Source organism: Neomonachus schauinslandi, chromosome 16, assembly GCF_002201575.2.
Source record: "Neomonachus schauinslandi chromosome 16, ASM220157v2, whole genome shotgun sequence".
Lineage (NCBI taxonomy): Eukaryota > Metazoa > Chordata > Mammalia > Carnivora > Phocidae > Neomonachus > Neomonachus schauinslandi.
This window is the reverse complement of record NC_058418.1, coordinates 15,887,194-15,898,705: the sequence shown is the minus strand read 5'-3', so window position 1 is coordinate 15,898,705 and position 11,512 is coordinate 15,887,194. Positions and strand designations below refer to the sequence as shown.

Below are 11,512 nucleotides of genomic sequence, written 5' to 3'. Positions count from 1 at the left end.
TCCCGCAGTTTGACCGCCATACGGGTTGCTGTAGGGTCCCGGGAAATCTAGTCTAGCCTTAGCCCCTGCCCCAAATGCGGGCGCTTGCCCCCGGGCTGTGGGCGAAACAAAACTCGGGGTGTCCAGATGCTTTGTCGCGACAAGGCTAGGATAGGGGCCGCGTGCCAGGAGTCCCTTTTCCAGCGGACCGAAAACCGCACACGTGGCCGCATGGAAGCGAATCCACACTGCAACAGTAGGGGGTGATCTCGGGCGCGGCGACTGAACTTCCCGGGTGGATTAATTCACCTGAGCCGGAGAACAGTGAACGAAGTCAGACCTCGGAGTCAGGGCAGGGTCGGAACCCACAGCTCAGGAAACGAGCGGGGCGGAGCCGCGGCGGCCGCATCTCGTTACGTGAGGCGGGCCCGGCGCACGCAGGCGCAGCTTCAATGCCGGCTCTAGGACCGCGCGGATGCTTGGTGTGCCGCCCCGCTGTGCCTGACCCGGTCCGGGCAGCCTGAGTCACGGGCCCCGCCCTACGGAGCCGGACGCGGCCAGAGGCCCGGGAGCAGCACGGACGAACGGACCAGAGGACGTGTGAACGAGGCGGTGAGCGCCCGATCTGGATTACCCCGTACTCCGTAATCCCGGCCCTTGCGGCCCCCATATCCCACGAAACCCTTAAGTCCTGATCTCAGGGGTCCCCCAGACCCATGATCTCAGATTTGAAGCCCCAGTCTGCCGGCACCCAGTTATCCCGCCCCGGGGACTCCTCTACCCTCTACCTCAGGATCTAAAATAAGAGCCCATGGATTTGAGAGATCCCACAAATTTCTGCCCAGGGTGGGGTCCCCAGAACCACGATCCTTAGATCCGTTTTCTCAATTATAATGGGAACCCCGTTATCCCGGGCCCCGGAATTCATAACAACAATCTTAGACCCGAGCCCACAGAACCAGCGGTGACAGTAATCCCGCTGCTGGGAGTACTCGAAACCCTCAGGCTCACATTCTGGGATTTCCTAAACCCTGCCCCGGAGGCCTCCAGGCGGAGAATCTCTGATCGGCGCCCCTGACCCACCCAAGACCCCAAAGTCCAGTTCTGGGGCTCGATCTCAGATTCGTGTGCCCAGACACGTCAAAGATGCCTTACACCAACTTGGGTCCCCCATCTTGAGAACCCCACCAGACCGGGACCCTTTAATGATGCCTATGCATAGACGGAGTCCAGGGTCCCTCTGGGGGATCCTTTGGACCCAGAGGGGATTTCAAATCCGATCTTCCGTCCCTATCCCACCCATCCGAGAACTACCCTCCTCCAGAAGCCCCGACCCCATCCCAAATGGACCCTCAAGCCCCAGCCGGAGGATAAGTCCCCGCCCGGAGGCCTCATATTATTCCCCCCAAGTCCAGCTGCCAGAAATGCGTATTTTTATGTGGAGGGAGCGGGCTCAATGGCGATACGGCCTTTTGACCCCTTTTTTCCCCCTCAGGAATCTTAATTTGCAGCCATGTTCCTGGTTAACTCGTTCTTGAAGGGAGGCGGCGGCGGCGGGGGAGGCGGGGGCCTGGGCGGAGGCCTGGGGAATATGATCGGAGGCCTGATCAGCGGAGCGGGAGGAGGCGGTGGCGGCGGCAGCGGCGGCGGCGGAGGAGGCGGCGGCGGCGGCGGCGGTGGCGGAACTGCCATGCGCATCCTGGGCGGGGTCATTAGTGCCATCAGGTAAGGCGGGGCCCGAGGAGGGGAGGGGCCTGGCGGAGGAGGATGTCCCGCCTGCATAGATTGAGGTAACCTGGAGGCTGACCTACAGTCTTAATTAGGCTGGGCTGGGCTTGGGCTGCGGGACGCGGCTCGAGGGGGCGGACCGTAAGGAGGCTGATGGCAGTTCAGGAGGCGGGGCTTGACATAGGCGGAGTCTGACTGTTGAGGGGACGATCTGATGGGGCGCGGCTGGGGTTTCGGGAGGTGGGGCTTAATGGGGCTGGGGCGGCCTGCTTCCAGCTACCCGGGCGACGAACGTTAGGGGGCGGAGCCAATGAGGCTTGGGGTCTCTTCATGCGGGCAAGACTTGTCTTATGGGCACCCGCACGGCCGTCGTAGTGGGTCGGTGAGGGGGCGGACCCAGAAGAGGCCTAGGCCTAATGCGATAGGGGAAATGATCTTGAAGGGGCTGGGTCTGTCTGGGAACTGTCTGGATTAAAATAGAAATATGACCTGGTGGAGGTGGAGCAGGTTGTCGTTAGGGGCCTAATTAACCATGGCCACCCCTCGAAGGGGTGGGAACTCATGGAGCTGGGGTGGAATGTTGGGAAGACACAGGCGTTTAGGAAGCCATAGGATGGAGTAGGTTCCTAGACAGAAGGGACCCGAGGAGGGTGGAGCCCAGGAAGCTGGGTCAGAGCTTCTATGAAGCTGAGCTGTCGAAGGGGCTGGATCTGTTGAGGAATCTGCCATTGGGCAGGTGTGCCCTGGCAGGAGTGGCGCCTACTGTGGGGTTGGGGCTCAGAGTTTCCTGCCAGGTGCAACCAGAGCAGCAAAGATAGGAACAGGTGAGGACGAGGACAGAGAAGTCAAGCAGAGGGAGAGGTAGGGAGGGTGGTGGGCTGGGGTTTGGGGGGTTGGGGCGCGGGGGCTGCCGCGGTCTTTGGAGGCCCCGCCCACTGGCGCTAACTCCCTTATTTGTCTCCCCTCAGTGAGGCAGCTGCACAGTACAACCCAGAGCCTCCGGTAAGCCACCCTCCATAATCAGAGACCCTGCTTCTCACTCCGAGGCCTTTTTCAGCATCCATCATTGTCCCTTTGTCCCTTTTACGAAATTCCTCTCATTAAGTCTCTCCCTTGCCATGTCCCCAGCCTTAGTCATGGATCTTAGCTATAGCCACTGTCCACTGACCATCTCTCATTCCTTTGATCACCCAGCCACCCAGCCCACTCTGACTTTCCCACCTAGGGCTGTCCTGGCCAGGGCACCCCTCCCCCACTTGCTCTGAGATCCTCTCCCTCTGCAGCCTCCACACAGCCATTACTCCAACATTGAGGCCAATGAGAGCGAGGAGGTCCGGCAGTTCCGGAGGCTATTTGCCCAGCTGGCTGGAGATGTAAGTAACCCTGGGCCCCCATCCTTGTCCTCATTTTTCCATTCCTTCCTTTGGGCTGCCCTTGCACACACACTCAACAATGGAAATCGCCAAAGAATCCCCATTCTCCCTCATGACACTCTTCCCGTTTAACCATCCCTGACTTTTCCCCATAGGACATGGAGGTCAGTGCCACAGAACTCATGAACATTCTCAACAAGGTCGTGACCCGACGTGAGTTACTGGGCTCAACATATAGGGCAGGTTTAGAACCATGGGCGCTGGGGTAGCTGTGACCTCTGGCCTCTGACTTTCAACCTGTCCCCCACAGACCCTGATCTGAAAACTGATGGCTTTGGCATTGACACATGTCGCAGCATGGTGGCCGTGATGGATGTATCCTTGGGGGCAATCTGACTGGAGCCCTGGGTGAAGAAGGAGTTTTGTGAGAGCACAGTTGGGACAGCCAGGGTATAGCTTGCACACCCACAAACGTGGACATGTATATGTCAGAACACACACCCACTACCACACACCCAGAGACTTGTGGCAATAAATAGTAACATCAGCTGGCACGTCACAGCCATGGTGTTAAACAGGCAGATTTTTTTTTTTTTTTAAGATTTTATCTATTTGTCAGAGAGAGAGCACAAGCCGGGGGAGAGCCAGGCAGAGGGAGAAGCAGGCTCCTTGCCGAGCAAGGAGCCCGATGTGGGACTCGATCCCAGGACCCTGGGATCATGACCTGAGCCGAAGACAGACACTTAACCTCCCGAGCCACCCAGGCATCCCAAAAAGGCAGAATTGTTAGAGTCCATTTTGTAGGCAAAGAAATTGAGACTCAGAGAGAGGCAATCATTTGTCTGAAGGTATATGAAAAGAGTAAGTGCCAGGACAGGAATTTGGACTCAGGTCTTTTAGGCTTGAGAGCCCAAGCTTGTTTTCTTTCTTTCTTTCTTTCTTTTTTTTTTTTTTAAGTAAGTACTACACCCAGCGTGGGGCTTGAACTCATGACGGGGAGATCAAGAGTCGCACGCTCTACCGACTGAACCAGCCAGGTGCCCCAAGAACCCAAGCTTATAACTGCTGTAGGTGTGACCAAATACATGCACATATATACGAGGGCACACCATACAGGTGAAGATATGTGAGGCATGTTCACAGGAACACACATGCATGTTTGCACATGGGCCGGTCATTAGCTGACCTTGGATACGTGCATGCTCAGCACATAGAGAAAATGTAGACATGTGTGTTGTCATGTGATCACATACATACGTTGCACAGAGTTCTACAAGCTTGGCTGTGCCGCTTAGCAAGGTTACTGAGCCTCTTTGTGCCTCATTTTGCCTGTCTATAAAATGAAGTGAATGATAATGGTGAAACTGAATTGGAGCTACATGCAAAAGGTTTATTTAGCACAGCGCGTAGCACATGGTAAGAGGTCTGTACGCATTAGCTGCTACTATGATCTTAGGTAGATTTTCATCTCTGAATCGGTCTCTTTTGCTGTGACTGTGGAATGATACTGGTGAGGCTGATGTCTTAAGGATTTAGTGAGAAAAGTGATGTTCCTGAGAAGCTTAGCACTGCCTGGCATGTACTAGGTAACTTGATAAATCTTGGCCATCATTATTACTGAGAGTTTATCAAACATTAGCCCCCGAACTAAGGGCTTTATCTCATTCTGCTTATATCACAAACCTAGCAGGTGTGTACTATCATCACCTGATTTCCTTAGAGTTTTAAGATACCCTTGTTTTTCATGTGTCCTGACATTCATGAAATTGAATTGCTATTAAGAATTTTAGGGGCGGGGCGCCTGGGTGGCTCAGTTGTTAAGCGTCTGCCTTCGGCTCAGGTCCTGGGATCGAGCCCCGCATCGGGCTCCCTGCTCTGCAGGAGGCCTGCTTGTCCCTCTCCCACTCCCCCTGCTTGTGTTCCCTCTCTCGCTGTGTCTCTCTCTGTCAAATAAATAAAATCTTTAAAAAAAAAAAAAGGAATTTTATAAATGAGGGCACCTAGGTGGCTCAGTCAGTTAAGCGTCTGCCTTTGACTCAGGTCATGATCCTGGAGTCCCGGAATCAAGCCCCACGGCGGGCTCCCTGCTCAGCGGGCAGTCTGCTTCTCCCTCTTCCTCTGCCCCTCCCCCTGCTCCTCCTCTCTCTCTCGATCCTTCTCTCTCTCTCGCTCAGATAAATAAAATCTTTTAAAAAAATATAAAAAAATGCTGGAACTTTAAAAAATTTTTTATAAATGAGGAGTTAGTTACTATTTTCAGGTGAGGAATTTATAGTTTAGAGAAGTTATGGTTATGCTTATTTATTTTTAATTTATTTTACTTAAAAATAAAATATATATTTATTTAGTAATCTCTATACCAAATGTGGGTCTCGAACTCACGACCCTGAGATCAAGAGTTGCATGCTCTTCCAACTGAGCCAGCCAGGAGCCCCCCAAATCTTAAAAAAAAAGAAACATGAACTAAATTATGTATGGATAAAAAGAAAAGTCAAACCATATCCAAGGTTTTAGCCTAGATTCCCCTGCTTGGTCATGATCACAGTGCATACAGCACATGCATCTCGGTACGGTCATTACACTATTCTTAACACCCTTCCACCAGAGTGACACCACTGGCAAGCTGGGCTTCCAAGAATTCAAGTACTTGTGGAACAACATCAAAAAGTGGCAGGTGCGTGGTGACCTCAAACTCAAAAGACCTCAAGCCATGAAGATGCCATGCCCCACAATGTTCAACTGAATCCTTACCTCCCTGTCCCCACAGGCCATATACAAACAGTTTGATGTTGACCGTTCAGGTACCATCTGCAGCAGTGAACTCCCAGGGGCCTTTGAGGCAGCAGGTATGGCTGGCAGGGATATGGTTTGACTGGGGGTGGCATTGGTAAGGCAGCCCCCCGTGAGCCTGAATCCTAGGGGTGGGAGTGGGTTGGGCCTTGTGGCCCCCACACCTGAGAAAGGAAACCATTCTCAGGGTTCCACCTGAATGAACATCTCTACAACATGATCATCCGACGCTACTCGGATGAAGGAGGAAACATGGATTTTGACAACTTCATCAGCTGCCTGGTCAGGCTGGATGCCATGTTCCGTGAGTGACACCCTAGCTCTCTTCCTGGGTGGGAATTTGTCCCACCTCCTTTGGCCAGGGTCTCCTCTGAGCCTGACCCCGAGGCGAGCAATTCCAGGGACAGCAACAGCCCAGTTCCTGCCCTCACGTCACTCACAGTCCACCGGAGGAGATGCAAATCACCAGACAGTGACTGCTCAGAATGGTTACAGTTGGGCTACGGGAAGCTCAGGGCAGTGATCAGGCCTGGGAGGAGAAGCTCAGGGCCGAGTGGGTTTAGATTTGTGAATGGGAAAGCCCAGTGAGCTATCTCAACCTAGGAGGTACTCGATGCAGACTCCGAGATCAAGAAGGGCTTCCTGGAGGAGGACAGATGTGAATTGAGGGATGAAGAGGAGTGACCCCAGGGAGAGAGTGGAGACAACTGTTGCTGTGGGAACAGCCTGAGCGAAGGGAAAGAGAAGGCGGTGCTTTTGGTGTTTTTTGTTGAATTCAATTCTGAATGCTGGAGAGGGGTTGGGATGCAGAGACATAAGGCTGGGAGGGGTTAGTAGGGGCTGGATTGTGAGGGCTCTTATGAATATGAATGCACTGAATCTTTAAGACCACTATCAAGTGGGAATTATTGTCTCCATTTTCTGGAGGAGGAACTTAGGGTTCAAGGAGGCAAAACTGCTTGCTCCCAGCCACTCAGCTAGGAAGTTGCAAAGCCAGATTTTGAACTTGGATCTGAGAGAACTGAGTAAAAGGAAGCAGGAGCAATGGGCACGGTCAGGCCATGCAGGGCTGTGAGTGCCATGTTCAGGGGTGCTCTGACATTATTGGGGGCAATGGAGAGCCATAGCAGGTTCTAGGCAGAGGAGGGATGGGGTCAGGTTTGGCTTTAGGAAGATCTTAGCCTCCGGAAGAGCCCAGGGAGGGCAAAGCATTTAAACCATGGGTAGAGAAAAAGGGGCAGGTATGTCAGGGACATGAAGGGAAGGGGGAATGGACAATAAGGGCAGATGATTCCAAAAGTCACTTATGAGAAGGCCCAAGAAATGGCCATTAGATTTACCAGCAAGAGGGCCAGGAGGAACTGCAGTGAGTGCAGCGTCCGGGACACCACGTGTGTGGATACTTGAGGGCGGTAACCGAGTTGTTAGAGAGGGAGCAAAGACAGTGTAGACCCTGGTTTGCCTAGGTTTGGCTTTGGGTGGGGAACATGGAGTCAGGTTTCAGGACATGAGTGGGGACTACACCAGACAGTAGGAGCAGGAAGTGGGTGCCCTTATTTTTTTTTTTCATATAGATACATAGATAGATAGATTTTTTTTTTAATTAAGTAAACTCTACATGCAATGTGGGGCTTTAACTCATGACCCGGAGATCAAGAGTTGGCATGCTCCACCAACTGAACGAGACAGGTGCCCCAAGTGCTACTAGCCACTATTACCATCATCCCATATGTTAGTATATTTTCATCTTTTTTTTTCTTTTTAAGATTTTATTTTTAAGTTATCTCCACACCTGACATGGGGCTCAAACAACCCTGCGATCAGGAGTCGCATGCTCTACCGACTGCGCCAGCCAGGTGCCCCTGTATATTTTTATCCTAAAAGCCAAATCCCCCCAACCCTTTCCCTCTCTAGGTGCCTTCAAATCTCTTGACAAGGATGGCACTGGACAAATTCAGGTGAACATCCAGGAGGTAAGAACTCCCGTTCTGGGATGTGGGTGCCCAGCAGGGGAGCCCCTCCCCTCAGCTCCTTGTACCAACTCAGAGCTTGGGCTCCCTCCCTCCTATTTTCCCAACAACCCCTGGGGGAGAGCAGAGAAAGGTGTCTGCTATTCTTTGGTTCCCTGCTCCTCACCCTGTGCCCTTCCTCTCCCCAGTGGCTGCAGCTGACGATGTATTCCTGAATGGGAACCCCAGACCTGCCCCCTCATCACCTCACTGTAGGAGTCACCTTGGATTCTTCCATCTCTCCCAGGGCTGAGCCAGGCTGCAGTCTCGTCTTCATGGGCCCTACTGACCCACAGGTCTTTTGGTTCCCCCAGCCCTTGGCACTCAGCTTCTCAGTCAACAGCCAGGGCCCAACATGCCTGACATGCCATGCCCGAGTTACCCGTGGCTCTGAGACACTCCAACACACCCTGTCCCGAGGGTCACCCCACCCCCGGCACACCCATCCCACACTCTCTCCACAACCCGCCTCATGCACCTGTGCCAAACCCAACAGTTACGTTGTTTCCGCACCCCAAGGGCCCTTCTCTCGGTTCTAGGAGGGTCACTCCAGTCCCTACACACTCTGGCACACCTGTTCACACTTACCACCCTGGCAGCCAAACTCTAGGCCCTAACAGGCCCAGGCGCCCCTGTGCCTTTGTCTGTACTCGGCTCTCAGCCTGCCAGGCCCAGGAGGAAATAAAAGCACCCCGGTTGCTGCTCTGAGATCTGCTTCCTGTTCTGAGCGTTGAGGGGTGGCTCTGTCTCTGTCAGGGGCAGAGGGAAGTCTAGGTCCTAGAGGATGGGGGTGGTTTGGTCTGTCTCATGTCTATCCCCAGGCCTGGATCTGCGTGTTCCCTGGTCCTCTTCTTGTCTTTGTCCTTTTTCTCATACTGGATTCTAGTTGAGCTGCACTTTCTTGCTGAGATCCCTTACAGATCCTGTGGAGGCTGAGACTGGGACCCAGAAGCCTGGGCAATCTCTGCTTCTGCTGCAAGAGCCAGGCCCTTGGGAGGTCTCAGTACTGCACCCCCTCTTCCCGCTCTGTTCCCCAAGGCCATGCTTGCTCCCTCTTGGCTCTGTCCTGAGTGAGTCTGTCCTCACTTACCTCTGCCTCTGTTGTGTCATGGGCCATGCTCAGTATCTTCCTTCCCGCCCTCGAGCCTCTGCAGGGAGAGGGGCTGCCTGATCCCAGAATAGAGCCCCTCTCGAATTCCAGGACATGATCCCAGATCCCCAGGCCCTGCGAGGCAGCCCAGGGGTACTGTTGGGGCTCCCCAGCCCCTCAGGAGGGCTGAGAGGCAGCAATATCCCATGAGTAGCCTTGTAGTATCAGTCATCCTCCAGCATGAGGGACTCAGGGCTAGGGCAATGGGCTGTCCTAGTGTGGCGATTCCTTGGTGGTGGGAGGATGGGCGGGGGCGGGGGGGGCACAGACAAATGGAGGCCACAGCTGGACTGGGTTCCCCAAGAAGCCAGCACATTTATTAATGCTTGTTCAGGTTCCGCAAGCTTCCTGGTCTCACTTCTTGTGAGGGAAGGAGGCCCAGGCAAGGCAGTACAGGCTATAGGCGGTACCTAGGGAGGGAGGAAGGTGACAGCGTGAGATCCTAATCGCCTCCCTGGACCCCATCTCAGCTTTTAAGCCCCTCTGCAGGCTCCTCAATCATCAGTCTGGATCCCAGCTCCAGTTCAGACTCCAGCTCCCGTCCCAAGCTGCACTTCAGGTGGAGAATCCCCTAGCCTTGATCCAAACCAGGCTGCCAGCTTTCTCCACAATTCCTGCCTGGGCCCCACACCCCCTCCTGAGACAGAAGCCCAAGCCCTAGGTGCTCCCTCCCTATCTGCTAGCCCGGACTCCTGGACCATCCCCAAACCTGGCCAGCTCAGAATTCAGTCCCCTAAGCCCCTGCCCAGCCCCTAGCCCTCTCCCCAAACCTCAGCCTGGGAACCAGCCCCTTCCTCACTCCAGCTCGAGCCTTGCCACCTCCCCCAACAGCTCAGGCGGTGGCTGTCCGGTACTCACCCCCGAGACAGAGCCCCATGGTCACTCGGTACAGGATGTTGTCGATTCCCCCGCCCTTCAAGTGCACTGGGAGGTCATTGTCCGCCTGGGTGGTGGAGGCATCCGATGAGAAACGGGTACAGGTTGCTCTGTGGACTATATCCCTATATCCCGTCTCCCCCTGCTCTGCTCCAGGACCGAGCCTGGGGTCTGGGTTCTTCCCCCTCGCCCCACCCCTGCTCCGCCTACCTGGAAGAGTTTCTGTTTCTCAGCCACTCGGTTCTGGAAGCGGTTCCGGGCAGTTGAGCTGAAAGAGCGAACCAGCGCCTGGGAGACCTGGCGCGGAGGGAGTGGATGGGTATCGGAGACACCTGAAAGGGTGTCCCCAAAGGGTCTGGCTGTGGGGCGTGGGAAGAGGGTACGGGCTCTCTGACGCCCGGACACCGGGACTGCCCTATTCCTTGCGTATGTCTCAAAGGCAAGATCCGAACTGCCAGTGCGAGGGCGGGAAGGGCTTCTGCCAAGAAAGGCCCAGAAAAAGGAGACTCGCGCCTAGAGAGTCTGGCTTAGAGGTTTCCTGGTTGTCTAGAGGGTCCTGGAAGAGGAGCAGACCCAGAAGGGGCACTTGTTCTGCGGGTCCAAGTCCCGAGACGGTGGGGTTTTTTTGTTTTTTGATGGGGAGGGTTTCCTAGATTAACGGGAGGAGCCCATGTCCCGGGAATGATCCACTCCTGGATCCGGGTGCCTAGTGGGGTTTCCATACTGCCTAAGAAGTCCGGGGGAGGGGAAGCGGTGTTAAGTTCCCAGGGCCTACGTCCCGAGATGTTAAAGGGGCCCTGGGTGAAGGGAAGAAGCTCAAACCGGGGCGCTGGGCCATGTTAGGGGTCCCCGGCTGTCTCAGAAGCCCTTGGGTTAGGAGGCGGGGGTTGAGGGTCCCAGGCTGTTTAGGAGGGAGTCCCAAACCCTGAGGGGGGCTCACGTTCCAAGGCCCCAGATCTCGGGATGTTTAGTGAGTCTCGTATTGGGGCGAGGGCTTCGGGTTAGGTTCCCCAGCCCGGCCCTTGGGGGCCCTCACCCGCAGGGCCCTCATTCTGCGTCCTCCTCGGCCGGAGTCACCTCCCCTCTCGGCCCAAGGACACACAGCGCCCTCCCCTCCCCGGGAATCCCAGGCCACGCCCTCGGCGCGCCGCGTGACAGCCCTGTCCCGGGGTCTGTGGTGGCGGGCGGGGTGTGGGGGAAGCCGGGCAAATCCGGCTGCCAGATTCGGATTCGTGCAATAGGCGCGCCGAGGGGACGCTCCAATCCCGCCCTCCGCGCCAAAAGGTCCGAAGCATCCATCTGTTACTCGGAATTTCCGCTGGTCCAAGTGGAGAGAGGTAAATGGAAGCAGGGAATACATTTTTTGGTTTGTTTCTGCGGAGATACTCGTCTGGGGCAAGTGCAGTTCCTCTCCCGGGGTCGCTCAGATCTATCCTTACCCGAGTTCGTATTGGAGAACGAGTGAGGGAGCAGATAAACGGGTTCCAACTTCTGTTCTATCTACATAGACGGGTGATTGCACCTCCGAGCCTTAGTTACCGTATCTGTAACGTGGGGGCTAAGTCAGGATCTTCTTCAGAGGTGTGTTGAGAGCATTAAAGAGCTCA

General features: G+C 55.0%; 2 protein-coding genes across 2 annotated transcripts; one reads left to right on the top strand and one right to left on the bottom strand.

Annotated features, from left to right (window-relative positions):
- The first annotated feature begins 511 nt into the window (after positions 1-511).
- Positions 512-8,585, top strand: CAPNS1 (calpain small subunit 1). Its single transcript, XM_021700873.1, has 11 exons — positions 512-591; positions 1,475-1,704; positions 2,676-2,709; positions 2,991-3,080; positions 3,236-3,293; positions 3,391-3,455; positions 5,686-5,754; positions 5,848-5,926; positions 6,058-6,174; positions 7,785-7,843; positions 8,029-8,585. The coding sequence occupies exons 2-11, from the start codon at positions 1,493-1,495 to the stop codon at positions 8,053-8,055; spliced, it is 810 nt and encodes a 269-aa protein (XP_021556548.1). The 5' UTR covers positions 512-591; positions 1,475-1,492; the 3' UTR covers positions 8,056-8,585.
- Positions 8,586-9,316: 731 nt separating this feature from the next.
- LOC110590162 (cytochrome c oxidase subunit 7A1, mitochondrial) lies at positions 9,317-10,996 on the bottom strand. Its single transcript, XM_021700907.1, has 4 exons — positions 10,942-10,996; positions 10,116-10,202; positions 9,888-9,972; positions 9,317-9,439 (listed from the first exon to the last, which is right to left on the bottom strand). The coding sequence occupies exons 1-4, from the start codon at positions 10,954-10,956 to the stop codon at positions 9,384-9,386; spliced, it is 243 nt and encodes an 80-aa protein (XP_021556582.1). The 5' UTR covers positions 10,957-10,996; the 3' UTR covers positions 9,317-9,383.
- Positions 10,997-11,512: the final 516 nt, after the last annotated feature.

Bases quoted from the DNA above. Each gene is read 5' to 3' on its own strand.
- LOC110590162 (XM_021700907.1), bottom strand. The intron at 9,973-10,115 runs GTAGGCGGAGCA...TCCACCACCCAG, and splicing joins AGAAACAGAAACTCTTCCAG to GCGGACAATGACCTCCCAGT. The intron at 9,440-9,887 runs GTGAGTACCGGA...CTCCCTCCCTAG, and splicing joins CATGGGGCTCTGTCTCGGGG to GTACCGCCTATAGCCTGTAC.
- CAPNS1 (XM_021700873.1), top strand. From the start codon at position 1,493: ATGTTCCTGGTTAACTCGTTCTTGAAGGGAGGCGGCGGCGGCGGGGGA. The intron at 3,081-3,235 runs GTAAGTAACCCT...TTTTCCCCATAG, and splicing joins TTGCCCAGCTGGCTGGAGAT to GACATGGAGGTCAGTGCCAC. The intron at 5,755-5,847 runs GTGCGTGGTGAC...CTGTCCCCACAG, and splicing joins ACAACATCAAAAAGTGGCAG to GCCATATACAAACAGTTTGA.